Source organism: Nyctereutes procyonoides, unplaced genomic scaffold (assembly GCF_905146905.1).
Source record: "Nyctereutes procyonoides isolate TBG_1078 unplaced genomic scaffold, NYPRO_anot_genome, whole genome shotgun sequence".
In the NCBI taxonomy this organism is placed as follows: Eukaryota; Metazoa; Chordata; class Mammalia; order Carnivora; family Canidae; genus Nyctereutes; species Nyctereutes procyonoides.
In genome coordinates, this window is record NW_026575151.1 from 1,110,574 (window position 1) to 1,132,013 (window position 21,440).

The window sequence follows — 21,440 nt, forward strand, 5'->3', positions numbered from 1 at the left end:
AAATCACTTATTTTGCTGGGAATGCAAATTTTCTAATTCTAGTATTTCTTCTATATTTATTAACAGGCATTTTTCTGTTAATAATGTCCATCCATCCCACCCCTGTTGTCTTTTTATTATTATCATGGACTCATGGATTCTTTTGTAATTCAATGAATTATAAGCCTTTTGCTTATTGGTTGTTTAAAATGTCCCACATTTGCTTGTGGGAGACTTTTTTTTTAAGATTTTTTTTTATTATTATTCATTTGAGAGAGAGAGGCAGAGCAGAAGCAGGGGGAGAGGCAGAGTGAGAGAGAGAAGCACACTCCCCACTGAGCAGGGAGCCCAAAATGGGGCTTGATCCCAGGACCTGGAGATCATGACCTGAGCAGAAGGCAGACATTTAGCCATCTGAGCCACCCAGGCACCCCAGTGGGAGACTTTTCAAACTGGCCTCTGTATACTTATAATATATACTCATTAATCTTGAGCTTACCTTATACTTTTCCTAACACAGACCTGGAATTAGCCATTTCTCCAAGGAGGCCTGGTTCCTTTTAGCAGAGATTGTTTTTAGAAAACCAGATTCGGTCTATTAGAAATCAATGGGAATAAAACTACATTGATTTCTTATTTATATATTTTTCCCAGTATTTTACGATGAAAATTTTAAGAAAGTAGAATTTTACAGTGAACACACTAATTTACATGGATTATATAATTAACATTTTAATCCTTGTACTTTATTACATGTCGACCTGTCCACCCTCTATCCATCTTTTAATCCATGTTATATTTGATGTATTTCAATTTAAGTTGTGTATAGGCATACACTTCACCCTAAATACTTGAGTATACAGTTCATTAAAGTTCAATTTTGTTTACTTTGGTATAAAATTTCATATAGTGAAATATACAATCTTAAATATGTCATTTGATGGATATTAAAAATTTATATACCTGTACTCATTTGAATAATTAAACATCAAAACAGTTATCAAGTTGTAGAACATTGCCAATACTTCAGAAAGTTCCCTGGTGCCCTTCCCCAGTTGATCCCTGTCCCTACCACAGAGAAGGAACAATGGTTTTGATTTTTTGTTTTGTTTTGTTTTAATTAGGTTTTTCTGTCAGGACTTAAATCTTTTCAATTTTAGCCATTCTAGAGAATGTGTAGTGACATTTTACTGGATTTTAATCTTTATTTCCCTGATAACTAATGATTTGGGGTACTTTTTCATCTGCTTATGGCCATTCACATATATTTCTTCTTGAAGTGTCTATTCAAATCATTTGCCCAATTTGTCTACTTCTTTTTCTTTTTCTTTTTTTTTTTTTAAAGAGGGATAAAAATTTTTTAATGTTGAAATATATTGGTAAATTGAGTAATCTACATTGTAGTACTAAGTGGCTACACATGGTCATCCTCAAATTAAGAACTTTCCAAATACACCACTAACATCAATCATAAGTCCTTGAAAATACTATAGGATTAACTTGATGAGATGCTATGATCACACAAAGGAGAATGGGAGAATCAATGACTGCAAAGGATTCATGGTGACATCAGCCTTTGACTAAAGAAAATAGAAAATCAATCAAAACATGCATAAGGCATGCGAATTTTGGTGGCTTATTTTTCAACATTGCAATGTCATACATTGTTCCTAACAGAAGAAATCCTCTGACACTTACACAAAGCTGAAAACCAAAACATAAAAAACAGTCAAGAGAGAACCGTTAAGAAACAATTTAACCGTTTTACAGCTAAAAATTAATGTGACATAAAAATAGTGAAAGGTAACCCACAAATATATTACGTTAGGGATTCATTTATAGTGCCTTCTTATCTGAAGTTATAAATAGAATAAGGATTTTGTTATATAAAAACTATCAAAAAATTATCAGTGAAAAGACATGATCTTCATGAGCTGTGCTGAATGGCCAGGGAACAAGTCCTGCCAGACACAGCAGGCTAGCTCCAGATACCAGCAGTTTGTCAGCTTGTCTTTCACAGAAGGACCCCAGAAAGTTCCATATACCCGTGTATTGTTGACCTGATTCCTTTCTAGTACAACATTCAACATGTACCCATGGTTTCAATTACAGACTTAAGAATTTGGGTGGAGAGGGGAGGCGGAGCAGGCGACTATTTAGAATTTCCTTGGAAATTTCTGTACACATTATGATGTCCCGTGGAATGCAATTCCTTCCAAATCTCAATGAGCAAGCTCTTGATTATTGAGTCATGATATTTTCTTCTAATTTTTGCGTACAGTCTTTGTTTGATTAGATATCATATTGACAGCTTCAGATGGCAGACCTACATATACCCCTCCATAGTTTCTCCTCTTGTCATCTTCCGTTATCGATTCTTCTGTTGCATCTTTAGCTGCTCCTGCAGGGCCTCGGCCGGTCCCCGCGCTGGTGGCCGTAGAGTTACCGCAGCCCATCGCTCTACTTCTTTTTCTTAATTGAGTTGTAGGAGAGCTTTATATTTTGGATACCAGTCATTTAACAGATAAATGTTTTATGAATATTTTTTCTACATTAAAGCTTTTTTTTTTTCATTTTCTTTTATGGTGTCTTCTTATAATCAAAAGATTTTAATTTTGATGGTCTAACTTATTGATTTTCTATTATGCTTATTGCTTTCTCAGTCCTAAGAAATCTTTGCCTACTTTCAAGTCACAGATATTCTGTTTTCTTCTAGAAGCTTTATAATTCCAACTTTTATGTATAGGTTTACTTAGCTCTTCTTTTTGTAGTTTCTTAAGGTAGAACACTAGGACATAATTTTTTTCCTTTCTAATATAAACATTTCCTTAGCTGCATCACAAAAAATTTAGCATATTTTCATTATTATTGTTTTGAATGATCTTGGATTATTTAGAAGTATGATGTTTAATTTTCAAGTATTTGGACATTTCCTAGATACCTCATTGTTATTATTTTAATATTGTGATCAGAGAACATATTCTATATAGTCTTAGTCTCTTTAATTTTAATGAGACTTTCTTTATGACTTGGGATTAGATCCGTCTTGATAGATATTGCCTGCCCAGTTGAAAAAAGTGTGTATATTACAGGTTTTTAATTATAATGTTCTGCTAATAACAGTGAAGTCAAGGTGGTTTATTATGTTTTAAAGGTTATTTTAGTAATTGTGTACATCTTTGGAGATATTATTGTCTTGTTTTATGACATGCTTACAAGGTATTAAAATATCTGTCTAAAATGAAATCTGACTAGAGAATTATCTTTTTTTTCTGTTAATTCTGTCAATTTTTACCTCATTATGAAATTTTGTTTTAAGGCATATACATGTTTGTGATAGTTACATATTCCTGAAGAATTGACTTTTTTCATAAAGATATACTCACCTTTATCTTTGGTAGTTCTCTTTGTCTTGAAGTCTGCCTCATCTTTTATTAATAAAACCATTCTGTCAATCTTGTGCATATTTTAAAATGATACATCTTTTTCTGTCATTTACTTTCAAACTGCATTTTTATATCTCAAGAGAATGTCTTATAGATAATATGTGTGAATCTTTATTTTTTATCCATTCTGAGTTCTACCTATTAGTAGTGCAGTTAAAATATGACTAGTTGAAGGTCTCTCATTTTATTGTTTCCTGTATGTTCTTTCTGTTTTTGTTTCCCTGTTTCTTTTATGCCATCTTTGCGGTTACTTGAGCTTTTTTAAAATTTCATTTTAAAATTGACTTTTAAAATTCTATTGACTTTTTAGCTATAGGTCTTTGCATTGTTATTTTAATGGATGCTCTAGTGATTACAGTATACAACCTTAATATTTCACAGTCTACTCAGAGTTACTGTTGTACTACTTCACATATAATGTAAGAACCTTATAATCATAAATCTCTTTATCTCCTTTCACTACTTAATGCTAGAATTGGCATATGTATATCTTTATAACTCCACAACACAATGTTATAATTCTTTAAAGGGTTATATGTGGGGGTCCCTGGGTGGCTCAGCGGTTTAGCACCTGCCTTTGGCCCAGAGCATGGTCCTGGGGTCCCAGGATCAAGTCCCACATCGGGCTCCCTGCATGGAGCCTGCTTCTCCCTCTGCTGTGTCTGTGCCTCTCTCTCTCTCTCTCTCTCTCTCTCTGTGAATAAATAAATAAAATCTTTAAAAAAAATAAAGGGTTTTATATACTTCAAATAAATAAAAGAGAAACAAAATCTTTCATATTTATACATATATATGTAGATGTCATTTCTGGCACTTTTCATTCCATAAGCTATCTATTTCTGTTATTATTTCTGTTCAACAGAATCTCTTTTAGCATTTTTTTTAAAAGATTTTGTTTATTTATTCATAGAGACACACAGAGAGAGGCAGAGACACAGGCAGAGGGAGAAGCAGGCTCCACGCAGGAAGCCCGATGTGGGACTCGATCCCGGGTCTCCAGGATCACACCCCAGGCTGCAGGTGGCGTTAAACTGCCACGCCACCGGGGCCGCCCGTCTTTTAGCATTTTTTATTGTATACATCTGCTGGTGATGAAATCTTACGATTGTGTGGTGGGGGTTGTTGTTTTGAGATGTAATTGACATATTATACCTTAGTTTTATTAATAAATCTTAGTTTTATTTATCTAAAGATGTTTTACATAGCTTTCAGTCTTGAAGGATATGTTTGACCAGTCCGGATTCCTATATTTACAATCTAAAATTTTTTTCTTTCAGCCCTTTAACATGTTTTATTGTCTTCTGTTGTCTTTTTTTTTTTTTTTTTTCATTTTTTTTTGGGGAAGTTCTGAATCATTATATTATTGTTCCCATATGTGTAATGTCATTTGTCTCCATTGTCTTTCAGTATTTCACTTTTATCATTGGTTTTCAGCAATTTGACTATGATATGCATAGCTTGATTTTCTTTTATCCCGCTTGAGGTTTACTGTGGTTCTTTTTTAACCATAAAGTTTTGTCTTTCAGCAAATTTGGAGAGTGTAAAACCATGATTTCTTTTAAAATATTATTTTCTGCTTCAACCTCTCTTGTCTCTTCTGGGGGTCCCAAGTAGCTGTATGTTAGACCTTTTAATATTGTCTCATAGGTTAAATCTTTATTATTTCTCTGTTCTTCTGAACAAATAATATCTAATATTTTGTCTTAGACATTTATGACTCTTCTGTCCTCTCCAATCTGTTGTTAGCCCATGTTGTGAATTTCTCTTATATATTGAATTTCTCTTATATATTCTCTTTCTCTTATATATAGAGAGAATATATATATTCTCTATTGTTTTGTATAGAAATTCTGTTTGGTGGTTTTATTTGTAGAGTCTGTTTTCCTTATTGCTATTTCCTATTTGAACATATTATGAGCATATTTTTCATTTCAGTTTTTGAGCACAGTAATAATAGCTGCTGAAAAATCATTGTCTGCCAAATCCCACATGTGGATCTCTGATCAGATTTTCTCAGTTAACTTTCACTCTTACATGAGGTGTACTTTCCTGTTTCTTCATATGTGTACAAATTATTATTAAGGATACCAATAATACTTTTTTGTAGAGTTTCTTGATTTTGTACAAAAAAATCAAGCTCTGTCTCCCTATGGAAAACAACAGATCAAAATCTCTCTTCATTTCTTTGCTCCTTAACAATGCTACTTGTAGTCTGACCTGTGTACACATAACTCAGAGAACAGCTAGAGATGGGCAAAATTTACACACACAGCATGGGGACTCTCCTTATCTGCCTTTTTCCTTCCCAAGATTTCCTGCCTCACTTCAATTTACTTTGCTTGCCTCAAACTCAGTCCCCTAGTTTATGGCCAATAAGATAGGAGTTCTCTGTTTCAGCCATATCATATGGTATGGTACTGTCTGTAGCCAACCCTAAGTCTAAAATTTGTAATGAACGATAAACTCACCTAGTAGTCTACCCTTTTTCTAGTGACAGTTCCCTTCCAATTTGTATAATCTATCTTAAAAATTGAGTCAAGTTAAGTAATTTAAAATAATTTAATATAAAATTTAATGCACAAGTTCTGATGATTGAACACTCATACAAAGAGAGACAAAAGAAACTGAAAGACATGAATGATATAGAACAAGGGCCAGCAAATTATGGCCAAATCTAGCCCACCACTTGTTTTGTAAATAAAGTTCTGTTGAAAAAAAGTTCAACAGACAAAAATGACAAAGTTTTGTTGGAATACAGCCATGCCCATTCTTAACATACTATCTATGACTGCTTTCACACTATAATGGCAGAGTTGAGTAGTTGCAACAAAGACCTTATAATTCATAAAGCCTAAAATATTTACTGTATGGCCTTTTGTAAAAACAGTTTTCACCTCCTAATGTAAAACCATAATTGTGATAGATCAATGTAAACATCTGAATTATTGTCATGACTAATCACTTTCATCAGTTGCTATTACCATTAGAAGATACAACCATTTATATGGTTGAATTTTTTTTATAATCTATTTGGCCTATTTTACAACTATATCATTTTAAATTTTTTATGTAATGATTATAAGACAGATTATTTATTAGCTATAAGCAGATGAATTTATTTTACTTCAAAATCATATTCCACATTGTTTAATATTTTTCTCTTCTTGTTATTGTGCCTACTAGTACAGCATTTCTCCTACAGTTACTGTAATTAAAAAATCACACTGCTTTCTCGACTTTACTTTTCATCTGATGAGTCCATTTTCAAGTGAATCATTTCTCTGGCTTCTACTTAGATACAGGCTAGGACAAAAATAGTAATAGACAATGTGGACAGGGAAAGTAAATTTTCAAAGATTTACTATAATTTTGATCAGTGTTTCTTCTGCTTTTACTTTGGTTCTGACTTAAATTTGCTGAAGACTGTAAACATTTAACTAAAGAGTTTGAACATGAAGCAGAAAACAAGTTCAAGTACAGATTTTCAGATCAATTCAAAAAGATAAAAAGAAATTAGGTCCTTGGTAGACATAAACCTTTGTCAGAAGCTCACAGTATTTCTAGGGTTTTTGATTTATGAGCCAATAAATTCCCTTTGTTGCTTAAATAAATTAGGACTGTGTTTGTCTGCTATTTTAATCCAAAGGCATTCTTATATATTCCATGTGAATTATATTTCAGACTCTTTTTGAAAATATGTCTGATTTAAACACAAGCCAAATTAACTCTAGAATCATCACATAGTACTTTGCTGAAGGCTATAGTTTATTCATTATTCAGATTGTTTGGCAAAACTGGTATTGACTAGAGAGCACCTTTGTCCCAACATTCCTGGAGAATTCCTGAGATTTACCTTCCTGATTACATTATGATGGCTAGGAGATACGAGCGCACTAATAGGCTTGGTCTGGATCACATAATTCATGCTTAGAGCCACCAAAGAATTCACCTCACTGGGAACCTGGTGGATTACCAATGGGAAGTGGGGACATTGGCATAGGAAAAGAAAGGATATGAACCCTGGAAGGCAACCAGTAAATCGTCCATTCAATGTGCTTTATTTCATGAATATCAAAATTAAAAGATGCAAAAAGTATGAATATAATCTGGGGTATTTTATCAGTAAAGGTTAGTACTTATAGGAGTTTCAGTCAAAAAATATATCAATATCACCTTTGTCTTTCCTTCCTTCCACACCATGGCCAGAATAGCTATTATAGAATGCCCTTTTCCCCACTGAATAATGAATAAAGATCACACCCATTAGCACAGTACACATGCCTTTAACAGGTTCATTCAAGCTCAACCCTGCACCTCAACTCATGCCACCTCCCTTCCCCTCCATGCTCAGTCATTTTGGGTTTCTTATTTTATATATTTTCTCCTGTTCTCAATTTTTGAAAGGCCTTCCTTCCTCACCCACTTCAGGCAGAATTGTGTGCTTTGTGTGTATTCTTCGATAACATTGCATACATTATGCATTCCTTAACATTTACAATTTTTTCCTAACACTTATCATAGCTCATATGTATATATTCACACAATTATGTGAGTAATATTTGTCTTCCCTGCTAGACTGCTAGCTCCAGAGAACAGAATTCAGGTCTGATCTTATATTCTTAGTGCTTTGCAAGTGGGAAGTGCTCAATAAATATCTGTTGCTATTCAGTGTTTTTAAAAATATAAGAGGTAGGGTGATATGATAGTTAAGACTGCTGGCTCCTATATCAGATTGCCATAAATTCAAGTCCCAGATTCATCACTTACTACTTGGGTGACCTTAGGCAAGTTTCTTAATTCCCTGCATCTCTGCCCTCTCATCTATAAAATGGAAATAATTGTACTTATTTTGTAGGGTTGTTTTTAATTGGAAATGAGAAAATATATATGCTGTGCTGAAATCTTATGCCTTACCTTGGTAAGCATCCAACAGTTAGCTTTTATTTTAAGTATGCTTATTACTGGAGATAGGAGTCTATGTGTCTGTCCCCTTGCTAGAGCATCCACTTCTTTAAAACTACATCCAACATCATTAATGATGCCAGGGCCTAACCTGAGGCCCAGAATGTCATAATTGTTCAATAAATGCTTATTGAACTCCATTGTTGTCAAATTTGAAGAATGCTATGTAAAATTAAGTGACTAGGTTAGCTTGGTAGTAGTGACATGTCTTCCCAAGTTCTGAAGTCTTTTATTACATTAATAATTATTTAAATTACAATTTAGTTTATAATTATTAAAATTAATAGCTCTCAATTCTATCATTTATTATGTGCTTACTATATTCTAGGCACTAAAAGAACATGAATTATTTTATTTAATTTCCATAACATCATATGAACTGTAGGTTTTTAATTATACAGATGAGGTAACTGAGCCACAGAGAAGTTAAGGGATTTGCCCAAAATCATGTAGCTGGCAACAGTGAGAAACAAGATTTCAAAGCCTATCTCTTCCCTGTAAATGAATATGTTACAAAACAAAGTATTTGCTTATATTTACAATAATGGAAATGGTTTTTAACCCACTGAGGATGTGTATTTTAGTAAGCCCAAGTAGTTTGTAATGCCCTATAGCTTTGTCTTGTTGAGCAGCACCCTAACAAAGGACTTCCTGCAAAATGGAAGAGACCTCACTGATTCCAGCCTTATAGTCTCTAAGTGGCTTGGCCAACAAGGATTATGTAGTTTGAGTTTGGCAAAAAGAGTGCAAAACATTCTATAGCTTTCCTTGTTTATAGCAAGGACAACATTTTTTAAAAAGCTTAGATTATAAATAGCATTCGTTTTATCCCTTCAATCATTTTTTTGGCAATCATGCATACGACGCAGAATGATAAATACATACAAATGCAGATGTGCTGTCCTGCTTACCAAAACAGCACCTTCAGAAAGTTTTAAATGTAGTAATATTGCTCTGTTGTTGGTATGGGAGGGGCTTTTACCCCCTATGGAAAATGTATCTTCATTTATGGATGTATCGTAGAAATGCAAACAGATTACCAGATAATAGTGGTAGTTACTATTCATAGTCATAGAAGAAAAAATGACTTTTAAGGGAAAGCAACCCAACTATTATAGAACAATATGAAAAGTCCTAGAGCATGACATCCTGCACAAACTTCTCTTTCCCCAGGGAGTAAACTTTCATTTTTTGGAGAAAGCTAGGCTGCATCCCTCCGCCATATCTATGCTTACAAGAAGATAATATTCTCAAGGACTTATGAATGACATTATCAAAAGATGCTTTAATGAACTCATTTGATAGTGCTCAGTGAGGAGAGTGTACTTTTTGAAAATGCTATTTTGTTTAAATATAAAGATTTTTTAGGGAAAAACTGATTATAGTTTTGTGATATGTAATTTATAAGTAAATCTGTCCAATGTATCAGCTATATGTTTGGGATGAATGGATGAAGAAAAACCAATGAAGTAATTTATAAATTTGTTTTTGTAGGAAAAGTATATTGAACATCCATTAATCACCTCTTATATGTCAAACTTACAGGCAGAGGAGACAACAATGAAAAAGACATAAACTTAGGGCTCACTCAGTATAATGAGGCTGACAGCATGTGAACAAGCAATTACAACACAAGAATAAAGAAGCTAATATCTGCTACCTTAAAACCTCAGCCTTCTCTAAAAACAATGCACCCTACCATCTAAGTGAACAGAGCTGGAGAACCCAGAAAACAGCCAGTGTCTCATTTTATTTTATTTTTATTGAGATATATTTGACATACAACATCATATTAATTTTAAGTGTATAACATAATGATTTTATACATATATGAAATATATCTATATTCTGAAATCACTATCTCAAAAAGGTATCTGTACTCAGTACAGATAGTCAGTGAAATGATTACCATAATAACTTTAGTTAACATCCATCATTACACAGTTACTAATTTTTTAAAATTTCTTGTGATAAGAACTTTTAAGATCTACTCTCTTAGCAGTTTCCTAATGTATGCCACAGTATTGTTAACTATAGTCACCATGTTGTACATTACATCCCAGCACTTACTAATCATATATGTGGAAGTTTGTATCTTTTGACCACCTTTATCCATTTTGCCTACCCCCAACCCACTGTCTCTGGCAACCACCAATTTATTCTTTTATACTGCAGTAAATATGGGGGGGGGGTGCAGATATCTTTTCAAGGTAGTGATTCTCTTTTCTTCGGATAAATACCCAGAAATGAAATTGCTGGGTTATATAATAATTCTATTTTTAACTTTTGGAGGAAGCTCTGTACTGTATTTCATAGTGGCTGTGCCCATTTAAACAGCCACTAGCGGTGCACAAATGTTCACTTTCTCCACATCTTCGCCCACACTTACTTCTTGTGTTTTTTAGTTTAGCCATTATGACAGGTGTAAAGAAGTATCTCACTGTGGTTTTAATTTGCATTTTCCTGATTAGAGATGTTGAGCATCTTTACATGTACCTTTTGGCCATCTGTATGTCTTTGGGAAAATATTCAGGTTCATTGTCCATTTTTTAACAAGATTTTTTTTGCTATCGAGTTTTTCATATATTTTACATATTAACTCCTTATTAGAAAGATTATTTGCAGGGATCCCTGGGTGGTGCAGCGGTTTGGCGCCTGCCTTTGGCCCAGGGCGCGATCCTGGAGACCCAGGATCGAATCCCACGTCGGGCTCCCGGTGCATGGAGCCTGCTTCTCCCTCTGCCTGTGTCTCTGCCTCTCTCTCTCTCTCTCTCTCTCTCTCTCTCTCTCTCTCTCTGACTATCATAAATAAATAAAAATTAAAAAAAAATTTAAAAAAGAAAGATTATTTGCAAATATTTTCTCCCATTTAGTATGTTGTTTTTAATTTGCTGTGTAGGAGCTTTTTTAGTTTGATATAGTCCTACTTGTTTATTTTTGCTGTTGGTGTCAAATTTAATAAATCATTGTCAAGAATGATATCAAGGAGCTTACTGCCTATTTTCTTCTAGGAGTGTTATGGCTTTATTTTTTTCTTAAAGATTTATTTATTTATTTATTTATTTATTTATTTATTTATTTATGAGAGAGAGAGAGAGAGAGAGAGAGAGAGAGAGAGAGAGAGGCAGAGACACAGGCAGAGGGAGAAGCAGGCTCCATGCCGGGAGCCCGACATGGGACTCGATCCCGGGACTCCAGGATCGCACCCTGGGCCAAAGGCAGGCGCCAAACCGCTGAGCCATCCAGGGATCCCCCTGTTATTGCTTTAGATATTACATTTAAGTCTTTAATCTCTTTTAAGTTGATTTTTGTGTATGGTATAAGAGGGTTAATTTCATTCTTGTGCATGTGGCTGTCCAATTTTCCTGACACCATTAATTGAAGAGATTATCCTTTCTGCATTGTATGTTTCTGACTCCTCTGTCATAAATTAATTGACCATCTATGTGTGTGTTTATTTCTGAGCTCTCTGTTCCATTGATCTTTGCGTGTGGGTTTATACCATTGCCATACTGTTTTGTTTACTATAGCTTTGTAATATAGTTTGAGATCAGGAAATGTGATGCCTCCAGATTTCTTCTTTCTCACAATTGCTTTGGCTACTTGGGGGAATTTGTAGTTCCATACATTTTTTAGGATTATTTATTACATTCCTTTACAAATACCATTGAAATTTTGTTAGGGATTACATTGAATCTATAGATTGTTTTGGGTAGAATGGACATTTTAGCAGTGTTGATTCTTCCAATCCATGAGCATGGAATATCTTTCCATTTGTTTGTGCCTTCAGGATCTTTCATCAGTGTCTTACAGGTTTCTGTGTACAGGTCTTTTAACTCCTTGGTTAAGTTTATTCCTTATTTTACTATTTTGATGCAATTATGAATGTGATTAGTTTCTCTTTCTGATGGTTATTAGTATGTAGAAGTGCAACTGATTTTGTGTATTGATTTTGTATCCTACAGTTTAACTGAATTAGTTTATTCTAACACTTTTTTTGGTGTAGTCTTAGGGTTTTCTATATATAAGCTCATGTCCTCTGCAAGACAGTTTTATTTCTTCCTTTCTGATTTAGATGCTTTTTATTTCTTATTTCTTGCCTAGGTAGTCTAGCTAGGACTTCCAGCACTACACTGAATAAAAGTGACAAGGGTGGGCATCCTTGTCTTGTTATTGATCTTAACGAAAAGCTTTTAGCTTTTCACTATTGAGTAAGATGTTAAGTTGTGGGCTCATCATGTATAGCTTTTATTATGTTCATGTATGTTCTCTCTATACCCATTTTTAAGAGGTTCTATTAGGAATCTATGTTGAATTTTCTCCAATGCTTTTTCTTCACCTATTGAGGTGATCATATGATTTTTATCTTTCATTTTGTTAATATGATATGTTATATTGATTTGCTGATGTTGGACCATGTAGCATTCCTGGAATAAATCCCACCTAATCGTGGCATATGATCTTTTTAATTAATATTGAGTTCAGATTGCTGATGTCTTCTTAAGAAATTTTTGCATCTATGTTCATGAGGAATATTTTTTAAAAGATTTTATTTATTCATGTGAGACACAGAGAGGGAGAGAGAGGCAGAGACACAGGCAGAGGGAGAAACAGGCTCCATGCAAGGAGCCCGACGTGGGACTCGATCCTGGGTCCCCAGGATCACACCCTGGGCTGCAGGCTGCGCTAAACCGCTGCACCACCGGGGCTGCCCCCATGAGGAATATTGATTTATAATTTTCTTATAGTATCATTGTCTAGTTTTGCTCTCAGGGCTTTCCGGACTTGTAAAATGAGTTTGGAAATATTCCCTCCTCTTCTTCTTGGGGGAAGGATTGGTATTAATTCTTCTGTAAACATTTGGTAGAATATACCAGTGAAGCCATCTGCTCCTGGACTTTTATTTATTGGGAGGATTTTAATTACTGATTTAATCCTTACTCCTCCTTAGCAATTGGTCTGTTCAGATTTTCTGTTTCTTCATAATTCAATCTTAGTAGGTTGCATGTTTTTAGGAATATATTTCTTCTAGGTTGGTCGATTTATTTAGCAGGTAATCATTTTTGTAGTCTCTTATGATCTTTTATATTTCAATTGTAATGTCTCCTGTTATTTCTAATTTTATTTATTTGAGTCCTCTTTTTTCCTGTTCTGAGGCTAGCTAAAAGTTACCTACTTTCAGTTTGTGTGTATATGGTTAATACATCTTTATTATTCGAATCATGCAGGTAGAACTCATATATAGTAGCCCTATTTTTTCTAAAAATCCTAACTTATATTTTATCCTTATTATTGGTTTACAAACCTTATCCATGCACCTAACTATGATTTATTTATCCTGTAAGATTATAGGTGAAATAAAAAGTTGTCTATTTTGTTTATCTTTACAAAAAGCTACCTCTTAGTTTCATTGATGTTTTCTTTTATCTTTTTTGTGTCTGTTTCATTTATGTCTGCCCTGATCTTTCTCATTTTTTTTTCATTATACTAACTTTAGGTTTGAGGTCTCACTTTTAAGTACATGAGTACCAACTTCAAGTCGGTCCTCATGTTGCTGGCAGTACTGCCACTCTCTCCAGTCTTCCTCTCTTCTTTTCTTTTAAACAACTTTCTCATATTTTCCCCTTTGTCTTTAGTCTCCAGCATTTCCCCTTTTCACCCTTCACTCTACAATAATGACCTTGCTTTCTATTTCACAGAGAACATGAAGTGAAAATATCTACCTGTTCCTACCCTCACATCCACTCTGAATCCACCTCAAGCCATGTTCTCTCCTTTCTTCCAGTCCTAGGAGGTGTGGCATGCTTGTTCCTGTCCAAGATCAGCCCTCCACTGTGAACCAGATCCCATACTCTCACACCAACCCCAACACTCTGCTCCCTGAGTCCTCTCCTCCTTCCTCCCTCTGCTGGATCATCAGTTTTTCATCTGTCTACTGAATCATTCCCATTAGCCATAGAAATATGTATAATATTCCCATCTTATAAAAAAGAAAACCTCTCCCTGATTCCAAAGCTCCCTTTAGCTATCACCCATTTCCTTAAAATAAAACTTCTCAAAAGAACTGTATAAGCTTACTGTTTTCACTTCCTATTCTCTATTCTTCCTGGACCCACTAATCAATCCCACTACAGAATAAAGCAGCTCCTGTCAAGTAACGCCACATTGCCAAATTCAGGAGTCAGTTCTCAATTTTCATCCTCTTCACTCTGTCAGCAGCATTTGACATACGTGATCATGCCTTCCTTTTTTATTCTTATTTTTTAAGACTTTTTATTTATTTATTGGAGAGAGGGTGCACGCAAGGATGGGTGGGGTAGTGACAGACTCTGTAGGCTCAATACCAGGACCCTGGTTGAAGGCAGATGCTTAACCGACTGAGCAACCCAGGCACCTCATGCCTTCCTTTTTTAAATAACAGTGTTACTGAGATATAATCGTAGTATACCATAAAATTTACTTTTAAAGTTAGAGTTCAGGGACTCTAGAGTTCAGGGTGACTTAGTAGTTGGGCGTCTGCCTTCAGCTCAGGGTGTGATCCTGGATTCCCGGGATCGAGTGCCACATCAGGCTCCTGCATGGAGCCTGCTTCTCCTCCCTCTGCCTGTGTCTCTCATGATTGAATAAAATCTTTTGAATAAATAAATTAGAGTTCAGTGATTTTTAGTATATTTACAGAGTTGTGTGATGGTCTGCATTTCATCACTTCCAAAAACAAACCCCATACCCATCTGCAGTCACTTCCCATTGCTCAGTCCCTGGCAGCCACTGAGCCACTCTCATTCCCTGTAGATCTGTGTATTCTGGATATTCACATAAATGGAATAATGTGTTATTTTGTGTCTGCCATCTTTCACTTCACGTATTTTCAAGATTCATGGTAACATGCCTCAGTACTTCATTCCTTTTTTTTAAATTTAAATTCAGTTACCTGACATATAGTGTATTACTAGTTTTAGACGTAGAATTCAGGGATTCATTAGTCTTAAGTAAAACCCAGGGCTCATTATATCATGTGTCCTCCTTAATGTCCATCACCTTTTAACCTTTCCCCCTAATCCCTCCCCTCCAGAAACCTTCAGTTTGTTTCCTATGATTAAGAGTCTTATAGTTTGTCTCCCTCTCTGATTTCATCTTGTTTAATTTTTCCCTCCCTTCCTCCATGATCCTCTGTTTTGTTTTTTAATTCCACACATGAGTTGAGATCATATGGTAATCGTGTTTCTCTGATTGACTTATTTCACTTAGCATAATACCCTCTAGCTCCATCCACACATCATTGCAAATGGCAAGATTTCATTTTTTGATGGCTGAGTAGTATTCCATTGTGTGTGTGTGTGTATATATAGATAGATAGATATATACACACACACACCACATCTTCTTTGTCCATTCATTGGTCGATGGACACTGGGCTCTTTCCATAGTTTGGCTATTGTAGATATTGCTTCTATAAACATTGGGGTGCAGGTGCCCCTTCAGATCATTACATTTGTATCTCTGGGGTAAATACCCAGTAGTGCAATTGCTATGTCATAGGGTAGCTCTGTTTTCAACTTTTTGAGAAATCTCCATACTGTGTTCCAGAGTAGTTGTACTCACGAACAGTATTAAGAGGATTCCTCTTTTCCCACATCCTTGCCAACATCTATCGTTTCCTGACTTGTACATTTTAGCCATTCTGACTAGTGTGAAGTGGTATCTCATTATAGTTTTGATTTGTATTTCCCTGATGCCAAGTGATGTGAAGCATTTTTTCGTGTGTCCATTGGTCATTCATATGTCTTCTTTGGAGAAATGTCTGTTCATGTCTTCTGCCCATTTCTTGATTGGATTATTTGCTCTTTAGATGTTGAGTTTGACAAGTTCTTTATAGATTTTGGATAGTAGCCCTTTATCTGATAAGACATTTGCAAAAATCTTCTCCCATTCTGTAGGTTTTTTGGTTTTTGTCGATTGTTTACTTTGCTGTACAAGAGCTTTTTATCTTGATGAAGTCCCAGTACCTCATTTTTGCCTTTGTTTCCCTTGCCTTTGGAGATGTGTCTAGCAAATTGCCGTGGCCAAGGTCCCAGAGTTTGTTCCCCATGTTTTCCTCTAGGATTTTGATGGAGTCCTGTCTCACATTCTGAGTCTATTTTTGTGTATGATATAAGAAAATGGTCCACTTTCTTTCTTCTGCATGGGGCTGTCCAATTTTCCCAACACCATTTGTTGAAGAGACTGTGTTTTTTCCATTGAATATTCTTTCCTGCTTTGTGAAAGATTAGTGGACCATAGAGATAAGGGTGCATTTTTGGGTTCTCTATTCTGTTCCATTGATCTGTATGTCTGTTTTCGTGCCAGTACAATACAGTCTTGATGATTACAGCTTTGTAAAAGAGGTTGAAGTCAGGACTTGTGATACCATCAGCTTTGCTTTTCTTTTTTCAACATTCCTTTGGCTATTTGTGGGTCTTTTCTGGTTCCATACAAATTTTAGGATTATTTGTTCCAGCTTTATGAAAAAAGTTAATGGTATTTGATGGGAATTGCATTGAATGTATAGATTGCTCTAGGTAGCATAGACATTTTAACAAATTTTTTCTTCCAATCCATGAGCATAGGTTATTTTTCCATTTCTTTGTGTCTTCTCCAATTTCTTTCATGAGTGTTCTATAGTTTTATTAATGCAGATCCTTTGCCTCTTTGGTTAGGTTTATTCCTAGGTATCTTCTGATTTTTGGTGCAATTGTAAATGGGATTGACTCCTTAATTTCTCCTTCTTCTGTTTCGTTGTTAGTGTATGTAAATGCACCTGATTTTATATCCTGCCATTTGCTGAATTCCTGTATGAATTCTAGCAATTTTAGGATGGAGTCTTTTGGGTTTTCCATATCATGTCATCTGCAAAGAGAGACAGTTTGACCTCTTTGCTGATTCAGATGCCTTTTATTTCTTTTTGTTATCTGATTCCTAAGGTTACAACTTCTAGTACTATGTTGAATAAAGGTGGTAAGAGTGGACATCCTTGTCATGTTTCTGACCTTAGGGGAAAAGCTCTCAGTTTTTCCCCATTGAGAATGGTATTTACTGTGGGCTTTCTGTATGGCATTTATGATATTGAGGTATGTTCCTTCAATCCCTACACTGTGAAGAGTTTTAAGAAAGGATGCTATACTTTGTCAAATGCTTTTTCTGTATTGAGAGGATCTTATGGTTCTTGTCATATCTTTTATTAATGTAGTGTATCACATGGATTGATTTGCACATGTTGAACCAATCTTGCAGCCTGGGAATAAGTTCCACTTGGTCATGGTGAATAATCCTTTGAATATACTGTTTGATCATATTGGCTAGTAGCTTGATGAGAATTTTGGCATCTATGTTTATCAGGGATATTGGTATGTAATTCTCCTTTTTGGTGGAGTCTTTGTCTAGTTTTGGGATCAAGGTAATACCTTCTAGAACAAGTTTGAAAGTTTTCTTTCCATTTCTATTTTTTGAAATAGCTTCAGAAGAATAGGTATTAATTCTTCTTTAAATGTTTGGTAGAATTCCCCTGGGAAGACCTCTGGCCCTGGACTCTTATTGAGAGATTTTTGATTACTGTTTCAATTTCCTTGCTGGTTATGGGTCTGTTAAGGTTGTCTGTTTCTTCCTGTTTCAGTTTTGGTACTTTATACATTTCGAGGATGCATCCATTTCTTTCAGATTGCCTAATTTGTTGGCATATAATTGCTCATAATATTCTCTTATAATTGTTTGTATTCCTTTGGTATTGGTTGTGATCTCTCCTCTTTCATTCATGATTTTATTTATTTAGGTCCTTTCTCTTTTCTTTTTGATAAGTCTGGCCAAGGGTTTATGGATCTTATTAATTCTTTCAAAGAACTAGCTCCTATGATTTGGCTCCTAGTTGAGTTGATGTGTTCTACTGTTCTTTTGGTTTCTATTTCATTGATTTCTGCTCTAATCCTTATTGTTTCTCTTCTCCTCCTGATTTATTTGCTGTTCTTTCTCCAGCTCCTTTAGGTGTAAGTTTAGGTTGTATATTTGAGACCTTTCTTGTTTCCTGAGAAAGGTTTGTATTACTATGTACTTCCCTCTTAGCACTGCCTTTGCTGCATCCCAAACATTTTAGACACTTGTGTTTTCATTTTCATTTGTTTACGTGAATTTCTTTAATTTTTCTTTAATTTCCTGGTTGACCCATTCATTCCTTAGTAGGATGCTCTTTAACCTCCATGTATTTGAATTCTTTACAAATTTCCTCTTGTGATTGAGTTCCAATTTCAAAGCATTGTGGTCTAAAAATATGTAGGGAATGATCCCAGTCTTTTGGTGTACTGGTTGAGACCTAACTTGTGACCCAGTATGTGATCTGTTCTGGAGAATGTTCCATGTGCACTCAAGAAGAATGTGTATTCTGTTGCTTTAGGATGGAATGCTCTAAATATATCTGTGAAGTCTGGTCCAGTGTGTCATTCACAGCCATCGTTTCCATGTTGGTCTTCTGCTTAGATGATCTGCCCATTGCTGTGAGTGGGATGTCCCCTCTCTAAAGTCCCCTACTATTATTGTATTATTTTCAATGTTTTTCTTCAATTTTATTATTCATTGGTTCATATAATTGGCTGCTCCCATAATAGGGGCATAAATACTTAAAATTGTTAGATCTTCTTGTTGGATAGTATCCTTCTTCATCTCTTATTACAGTCTTTGGTTTAAAATCTAATTTGTCTGATATAAGGATTGCTTCCCCAGCTTTCTTTGATGTCCATTAGCATGATAAATGATTTCCCACCCACCCCCACTTTCAATCTAGAGGTATCTCTGGGTCTAAAATGAGTCTCTTGGGGCACCTGGGTGCCTCAGGGGTTGAGTGTCTGCCTTTGGCTCAGGTTGTGATCCCAGGGTCCTGGAATCGAGTTCCACATTGGGCTCCCTGCAGGAAGCCTACTTCTCCCTCTGCCTATGTCTCTGCCTCTCTCTCTCTCTCTCTCTGTGTGTGTGTGTGTCTCTCATGAATAAATAAGTAAAACCTTTTTTAAATAAATAAAATAAGTCTCTTGCAGACAGCATATCGATGGGTCTTCCTTTTTTATCCAGTTTGATATGCTGTGTCATTTGTTTGGGGCATTTAGCCCCTGTATATTCAGAATAACCATTGAAAGATATGAATTTAGAATTTAATTAATTAATTAAATTAATTAATTAATTTCTTTTGCTGTGTCTCTTTGCTTAAAGGATCGCCTTTAATATTTCTTGCAGAGCTGGTTTAGTGATCACAGATTCTTTTAGTTTCTGTTTGTCCTGGAAGCTTTTTATCTCTCCTTCTATTTTGAATGACAGCCTTGTTGAATGAAGTATTCTTAGCTGCATATTTTTCTCTGTTAGCACTCTGAATAGATCATGTCAGTCTTTTCTGGCCTGCCAGGTCTCTGTGGATAGGTCTGCTGCCAGTCTGATGTTTCCACCCTTATAGGTTATGGACCTCTTATCCCCTGAGCTGGTTTCAGGATTTTCTATTTGTCTCTGAAATTTGCAAGTTTCACTATTGTATTTTGGGGTGTTGACCTATTTTTATTGATTTTGAGGTGGGTTCTCTGTGCCTCCTAGACTTTAAATGCCTGTTTCCTTCCCCAGATTAAGGAAGTTCTCAGCTATAATTTGTTCAAATATACCTTCTCTCCCTCTCTCTTTTTCTTCTTCTCCTGGGATCCCAATTACTCTAATATTGTTTTGCTTTATGGTATCACTGAACTCTCGAATTTTTCCCTCATGACCGAGTAGTTGTTTGTCTCTCTTTTTCTCAGCATCTTTATTCTCCATCATTTTGTCTTCTATATCACTAATTCTCTCTTCTGCCTCACTTATCCTAGCAGTTAGAGCCTTCATTTTTTATTGTATCTTATTGATAGCATTTCTGATTTTGAGTTGATTATATTTTAGTTCTTTTATTTCTCCAGAAAGGAATTCTCTGGTGTATTCTGTGCTTTTACTAGCCAGTTTAGTTAGTATCTTTATCATTGTTATTCTGAACTCTAGTTCCGACATCTTACTTAAATCCATACTGATTAGGTCCCTGGCAGTCAGTACTGCCTCTTGTTCTCTTTTTTGAGGTGAGTTTTTCTGTCCTGTCATTCTTGCAGAAAGTAGGCACTTTTCTATTTGTAGAATTGCAGCAATTCTTTTTATTAGATCTCTGATTGAGTTCCCAGGTATTCAGAATGATTTGATAGCTATCTAACTGAATTCCTTGGATGAGACAAAATTAAAGTCTCCTATTCCTCTGCCTTCTTGGAAACCCATCTCCTTTTTATAGTTAAATAGTATTCCATTGTATAGATATATACATTTTGCTTATCCATATATCAGTTCATGGACATATGAATTGTTTCTACTTTTTAAAAAAATTTTATGTATTTATTAGAGAGCACAAGCAGGGGGAGCGTCAGGGAGAGAGGGAAAAGCAGGTTTTATGCTGAGCAGGGAGCCTGGTGTAGGGCTCAGTCCCAGAACCCAGGGATCATGACTTGAGCCAAAGGCAGATGTTTAACTAACTGAGGCACCCATGTGCCCTGAATTGTTTCCACTTTTTAACTATAATAAATAATGCTGCTGTGAACATTCATGTACAAGTCTTTATGTAGATACATGTTTTAGAATTGCTGAAGTATAGGACAACTGTATTTATTCCTTTCTTGTTGAAACCCTTTCCCCCCTGCCTTTCAGGACATTCTCTTAGTTTTCCTTCTACCTCACTGTCCACTCCTTAGTCTATCTGGTCTCCTCTCTCTAACTTTGGCATGCTCTGGATATTAGTCCTTAGTCTGATTTCTTTTCTATTTAGATTCACTCCCTAGGTGGTCTCTTCTAATAAATTTTTAAATACCAAATATTAGAGATGACTCCCAAACTTGTATTTTCAGTTGAAGCTTCTCATCTCCAACCATTATATTCAACTGCCTATATGACACTCCACCTCCATGTTTTGTGCATCTCAAAAATACATGTCCAAAGTTACTAGTTTAAAGTTTTTAGCATAACTAAATAAAGTTTTAGCATAAC

At 35.2% G+C, this 21,440-nt stretch overlaps 2 protein-coding genes across 7 annotated transcripts in view; one reads left to right on the forward strand and one right to left on the reverse strand.

Annotated features, from left to right (window-relative positions):
* The window catches only part of FAM13A (family with sequence similarity 13 member A), a 310,890-nt gene that overhangs the window by 147,593 nt on the left and 141,857 nt on the right, over positions 1–21,440 (forward strand). The window lies entirely within an intron of this gene.
* On the reverse strand, positions 1,319–2,435 carry CUNH12orf75 (chromosome unknown C12orf75 homolog). Its single transcript, XM_055312980.1, has one exon. It carries the CDS (start codon positions 2,433–2,435, stop codon positions 2,244–2,246), a length of 192 nt encoding a protein of 63 aa, XP_055168955.1. The 3' UTR covers positions 1,319–2,243.